Here is a 6,864-nt window from a genome sequence, read left to right as displayed (position 1 = left end):
TTCCAGAATCGCCTCCAGGATTTCTCCCTCGCATCCCCCATACTCTGGAACTCGCTACCCCAACATATCAGACTCTCACCTACACTGGAATCCTTCAAAAGAAACCTGAAAACCCACCTCTTCAGACAAGCCTACAACCAGTGACCCTGCTGCCTCTATACCGCCATGACCAACTTCACCCGCACCTACTGTGTCCTTCTCCCATACCATGTAGATTGTAAGCCCTCACGGGCAGGGCCCTGTCTCCTTCTGTACCAGTTTGTAACTCGTCTTGTTCATGCTTAGTGCAATTGTCTGTATTATGTATGTGCACCGCTTATCATATGTACAGCGCTATGGAATGAATGGCACTTTAATAATAAATAATAATAATATATTGACAGCTGCCAGAAGGGGAAGAAGACTGATACAGCCCAGAGCCCACCCCCAGCAGCACAGGGTGGCAGTAGCATCAAGAGGGCACATAAAGTGACATAAACTGTCTTTCTTATATTAAAGTAAATGTGTCACCAATGTTTTATCTACCAGTTGAAACCAGATAGTAACATATATCCATTTTTTCTAATCAGTTTTTATTTTCTGATTACAGATTTATTTTTTTACTCCTAAACATGATTATGGGTCGGCCATCTTGCCTGAGCTCTTCTTAACAGCATTTACAAAGCATTAAAAAAAAGTTGCTTTACGACAGCCCCATGGGCCAATGGTCAGGAGAGGACCTCATTGACTTCTATTGGAGAGTTTTCTGGGTTTGCTCTGTGACCTGTGCAGAAAAGAATAGATAATCTCTGACAATCCCCTATTGTGAATGGTGGATCCTGTCTTATCTGTCATTCTAATCCTGTCTGTGATGTTATCACCTCTGTGTATAGATAAGCAGGTAACTGAGGTAAGATGATCTGTACAGACCAAGAAGTAGCGCCAATTATTAGGCTTCGGGACCAGTGCAAAAACTCATAGGATTTTATGTTTTTTGGTTAAATATAAATATTGACATGGACAATAAAAAATAACACCATAAAAAATTATTTTAAAATATGTTAAACATAAAAACTTGATTTAAACAGTAGGTAATTTTTTGACGATACATTTTCTTTAAAAGCACTGTCGAGCAGTGGCTACTAAAGCAAATAAGATTTCAGGGTAAATAAAAAGAGAAGTGATAGCAATGGAATATTTCCCCTTGATATATCCCTTGTAAGGATACATCCTGAATATGAAATTTAGTTTTGATTCTAAAAAGGATACAGGAGCGGTAGAAAAGGTTCCAAGGCAAATGAACAGAGTAATAAATCGCAGGGATGACACGCTTGATAAATCAGGCATACCTATTATGCCTTAGGCTGTGTTCACATATGAGCTGTAAACTTTAAGGCTGAGTTCACACGGGAGAGATTTCCGCGAGGGTGCAATGCGGGAGGTGAACGCATTGCACCTGCACTGAATCCGGACCCATTCATTTCTATGGGACTGTGCACATGAGCGGTGATTTTCACGCATCACTTGTGCGTTGCGTGAAAATCGCAGCATGCTCTATATTGTGCGTTTATAACTCAACGCAGGCCCCATAGAAGTGAATGGGGCTGAGTGAAAATCGCAAGCATACGCAAGCAAGTGCGGATGCGGTGCGATTTTCACGCATGGTTGCTAGGTGACAGTCTATTCACTGTATTATTTTCCCTTATAACATGGTTATAAGGGAAAATAATAGCATTCTGAATACAGAATGCTTAGTAGGTGATCAGTTGAGGGTTAAAAAAAAATAAAAAAATTAACTCACCTTCTCCTCTTGATCTCGTAGTTCCCGGTCTCTTCTGATGAGCTGTCGGCTAAAGGACCTTTGGTGACGTCAGATCACATGCTCCAATCACATGGTCCATCACCGTGGTGATGGACCATGTGATTGGAGCATGTGATCTGACGTCACCACAGGTCCTAGCCGGTAGTTCATCATTAAAGAAGTAAAGAAGAGACTGGGAACTACGCAATCAAGAGGAGGAGGTGAGTTAATTTTTTTATTTTTTTTTAACCCTCAATTGATCACCTACTAAGCATTCTGTATTCAGAATGCTGATATTTTCCCTTATCACCATGTTATAAGGGAAAATAATACAATCTACACTACAACTAACCCAAACCTGAACTTCTGTGAAGAAGTTCGGGTCTGGGTACCACAGTCGGCTTTTTATCCCGCGAGTGCAAAACACATTGCACCCGCGTGCTAAAAACTGAACATCGGAAGCAATAGCAGTCAAAACTGACTGCAATTGCGTACCTAATCGCGCGGGTTTGCCGCAATACACCGGGACGCATCCGGACCTAATCCGGACACGCCCGTGTGAACCCAGCCTAATAGTCTGCTCCGGCTAACACTTAATAGGGTTTTTCCCGCCTCCTGATATTGATGATCCTATAGGTGACACCACTTCAATCGGAGCTAAGCTGCACAACCCAGCACATCCGCTACACAGAGCTGTTCCTCTTCCATTCAGAGTGCTAGTTCCGGTGCCAGAGGCTGCAGGGAACAGTTGATTGGTGGAGGTGTCAGGAGTCAGACCCTCACCGATTGGATATGAATGACTTATCCTGAGGACAGGTCATCAATATCAGGAGCCTGGAAAACCCCTTTAATGCTAAATAATAGTGATGAGCGGCAGGGGTCATATTCGAATTCGCGATATTTCGCGAATATTTTGTAGAATATTCATCGAATATTCGCAAATTCGAATATTCGTTACATTCTACGATTTTTTTTACTCGAAAAACCGGCAAGGTAATGATCGTGTAATATGTGAATTTTCGTAATGCGAATTGTTATTGCGAATTTTTCAACTTTTAGACAAAGAATATTATAGCGCTATTCTAGCTAAATTGTTCTATGTTTGTTTTTTTCTCGAATATTCGCTATATTGCTATAACTTAGTTTTTTCGAATATTCATAATATTCTAAAACAAGAATATATAGCAATATAGCGAATATTCAAAAAAAATTTTAGCTAATATAGCGCTATAATCTTTGTCTAATAGTTGTAATTTTTTTCTCATCTGAAGTTCAGATTGGAAAAAAATTACAACTATTAGACAAAGAAGATTATAGCACTATATTAGCTAAATTGCTATATATTCTTGTTTTAGAATATTACGAATATTCGAAAAAACAAAATTATAGCAATATAGCGAATATTAGGAAAAAAACGAATATAGAGCAATTTAGCTAATATAGTGCTATAATCTTCTTTGTCTAATAGTTGTAAGTTGAAAAATTCGCAAAAAACACTACTTCTAAAGTCAAGTATATTGCAGCCTTCTTATTGGCCCACAAGCTAGAAGCTCATGTGTACTGATAAAAAAAAAAAAAAATGAAAAAAGAAAAAAAATATCGAATATTCGAAATTACGAATATATATCACTATATTCGAAATATTCGCGAATTTTCAAAGTACCTATATTCGCGATAAAAATGTGAATATTCGTGATCAACACTACTGAATAATTGTTCTGAATGTGATTATATTGAACGTAATGACACCTAAAAAGTCCTCTTCCATATTGGGTTAGCCCGTCATAAAACTAAATCTAGACTCATGTTCTTTAGATCACTCATTGAACTTACTGGCAAGTATCCAAACAAATCCATGGCTTCCTTGCAGTATTCTTCAATCTCCTTTATTTTTTTGAAGTCCATGGTCTTTCTCCATTTTTGAATGACCTTTGAAGACTGTTGAGAAAATGACATGAATGCGCTGTCTTTTCTTTGGACATGGGTGACATTATATACCCATCTCTCCAGATCTGGTGTCATTTCAAGGCCAGAAAATTCATATATTTTTTTGGCATTCACAATTGGCTCTTTTGACAAATCTTCATGCCGAATTAGCATATATCGACTCTCTTGTCCAACTGCTTTGACCATTCTGCTTATATTTGCTTGTGCATTGCAGATGGTGGCCATGACTGGACCCTCTGTGGCCTTGTCATGCTCCTTAAGCAGAATTTCATCATCAGTAGCGAGCCTAAAGTATTCCCTTGATGATGCTATTGCTCTGGGGTCTCTCACAAGATGAATGATTCGCAGATCAAGTTCAGGGTCTCGAAAAAGTGGAAGGAGAACAGTAAGATCTAGAATTCGAACTGTCTTCATGATCCTGTGACTATATGTGTGACATGCCTCTGCCATTTTATCAAAGGTAGACTTCCCACAGAGGTGGTAACATATTGATCGATTATAGCCTCCAGGAACCAGTGGATGCAAACAAGATGGTGGTGAACACAAAGCCCGACTCTCTGCAAAGAAGTTCATGCTGGAGATGTACCGTCTATCTCCAGAGACATACTGTTGGAGAGGGGTAACGTCACAAGTAAAAAGTGAGTGAATGAGGTCTCTGACTGCGTAGTGAAGCAGTTTGGCCCCTTGTGTTTTAAATCTCATCCAGACTGAATGTCCAGGTTCAAAGAGATAAAAGACTTCGGGGTGGTGATTGAAGATCTGCCCAATGAAGGAAGAGCCAGAACGCCAGGAAGATATAATGAGAACATGGATGGGTCTCTTCTTTGCTTCATAGGATTTGGTTCTGGAAATCAGACTGACTTGGTATAACTCATATGAAAGGAAAATGATAACAAAAAGAAGACAGAAGTAGTAGATCGAACGGATGGGCATGCTGACGTAGAACCTATCAGTAGAGAGATTAGGAGTTAGTAGAGTATGAAGGACATGACAGAGAAAGGTTACCGCACTTTATACAGCATAAAAGGCAAAATTAAAACATACAAAAAACGGATGCAAAATGAGAATAACAGATGCGCAAAATAAAGGATTCCTTTTTGCATTTTTCTGTTCTCCTGACGGATCAGAGGAATGGAAAACTATGTGGTGGTGTAAACTGCCCTGAGGGCAATACCGGTACGTTTTGTATTCTACAGTATAGCTCCATCAAGAACAAAAGCTGAGATGGTACAGTTAACAAAGCCTAAGTGAATTTACAGAAAAAAAAAAAATATATAATCATAATAAGTTCTTCTAAGTCAGGCTAAAGGACAATATCTTCTTACCTGGTACTCCAATCTGAGCGGACTGACAAGCCCAAGTGAACGTTCTTGAAGAGTCTTTCAGTCTCCTGAAACCACTAGTTTATTTCTTTGGCAATGGCAAGAAAGAGGTTATTCTCTGTTTAGATGCTGAGCCCATAAATATGTCAGATAAGCTGGAACATTTTCTCAGAACAATTGAAATGATGAAAACGAAACAAACAGATCACCACAGGCAAGGAAGTAATTTACGAGCAACCGATTATTCTGCCTCATAGAGCAGAACGTGACGTTCTGGAGATGAGACGAGATGAGGACTGAAGCTTGGAGGAAGGTAGTTACATATTTTCCTTCTCGAAATAATTACTGCAATTATTAAAATATAAGATATGTGCCAGCTACTCTGCAGGAAGTCCAAGTTTTAAGGCAAGGGTTAAAGATTCTTTTGTCTTTTGTTACACGTGTATAATCAGCTGCATAATTACACATATATCTTGTCCCTATTACGTTTTGAGACAGTACACCAAACAGATGATGTTCAGAAATTTTTTATTCATTGAGATTTCAACACCAATGGTATATTCCAATATTATTGCAACGTTTCGGGCCCAATTTTTGGTGCCCTTTCTCAAGCTGAGTTTATAGGAGTATGAGTCCACGCCGTGAATAAAGAGTGAATTTCTGAACATCATCTCTTTGGTGTGCTGTCTCAAAACGTAATAGGGACGATTTATATAGATTCCTACGGTGAAAGGAATCAACTTGGGACGTGCACCCACAGAAGCCATTAGTGGATGAGTGCCGTGGCCTCACTCTGATTTACACATATCTCTTATCATAACCATGTCATCTGAATATTAGTTGTTTGATCATTCCACGTGATACTGTCACAAACTTACCTATCTGGCTTCCAGCGGCAAGATCTTCAGCTTTGGCGCAACTGTGCCGGGGGAAACATGTCCCTCTGGTGACGTGACAGCATCCTTAGCAACAGGATGCAATGCTCTTTCTCCCCACAGCAGACGTGTGCTGGAGGAGGCTAGCAGTGGTCTGATTGCTCAGCTGATCTATTTCTGTGTGCTAGCGTTCTGACTAATGGAGTACTAGGTCATGACCTATCAGGTTCTGATCCTTGGACTCTGCGCTCTATTTAAACCCCTTCCTTATACCTGTGGCAGTGATAGTCTCTGACTCATTAGCTGTCTTCCTGGTTGCGTATTTTGGTTTACTATTGTTTTGAGCTCGGCTTGTCCTTTTGTCCACTCTTTGTCGCTGAGTTTCCTGTCTGGCTCTGATCTCGGCTATTTGACCACTCTCTGTCTCTTGATTTTGTATGTTGTTGTCCTCCTGGTTCAGGAGGACAACAAGATTTTGTCTTGCGTCTTGTTTTTGTCTCTTGTTTTTTTTTGTTTCACACCTTATCAGAGTAGGGAATGTCGACCAGTTGCAGACTTGCTACTTAGAGCTTACACTGCATGTAGGCATGGAAATCAGGCAGGGTTCTAGTTAGGGGTCATTGTCCATGTCTGTCCCTAACTAATGACATTACAGATACAATAACCTGTCAAAATTATTAGGTCATCGGATCTTCCTTACAACTACTCTACTCTTATATAATCACGTACTAATCATACTAACTCTTATATTATCATACTAAGTACAAGTTTCTAATATTGTGGCCTTAAGCTTGTCCCATTCCATTGCCTGGGACTAAATGAAACAAACTGCTTTACCAGGCATAGCCACTCATATGAACGAAAAGTCAAAGATGGGATCCTCAATGGCCAAACTTTGAATAAGGATAGGATCCCTCTCTCATTATGATTTTCACCCAAT

The 6,864-nt window shown here is 39.7% G+C and overlaps 1 protein-coding gene across 1 annotated transcript; it reads right to left on the bottom strand.

Moving 5' to 3' along the window:
• Nucleotides 1–3,511: 3,511 nt before the first annotated feature.
• LOC122919918 (carbohydrate sulfotransferase 4-like) lies at nt 3,512–5,275 on the bottom strand. Its single transcript, XM_044269112.1, has 2 exons — nt 5,053–5,275; nt 3,512–4,673 (listed from the first exon to the last, which is right to left on the bottom strand). The coding sequence occupies exon 2, from the start codon at nt 4,658–4,660 to the stop codon at nt 3,563–3,565; it is 1,098 nt and encodes a 365-aa protein (XP_044125047.1). The 5' UTR covers nt 4,661–4,673; nt 5,053–5,275; the 3' UTR covers nt 3,512–3,562.
• Between the last annotated feature and the right edge of the window lie 1,589 nt (nt 5,276–6,864).

This window comes from Bufo gargarizans, chromosome 9 (genome assembly GCF_014858855.1).
Source record: "Bufo gargarizans isolate SCDJY-AF-19 chromosome 9, ASM1485885v1, whole genome shotgun sequence".
Taxonomy (NCBI): domain Eukaryota; kingdom Metazoa; phylum Chordata; class Amphibia; order Anura; family Bufonidae; genus Bufo; species Bufo gargarizans.
This window is presented reverse-complemented; position numbering and strand designations above follow the sequence as displayed.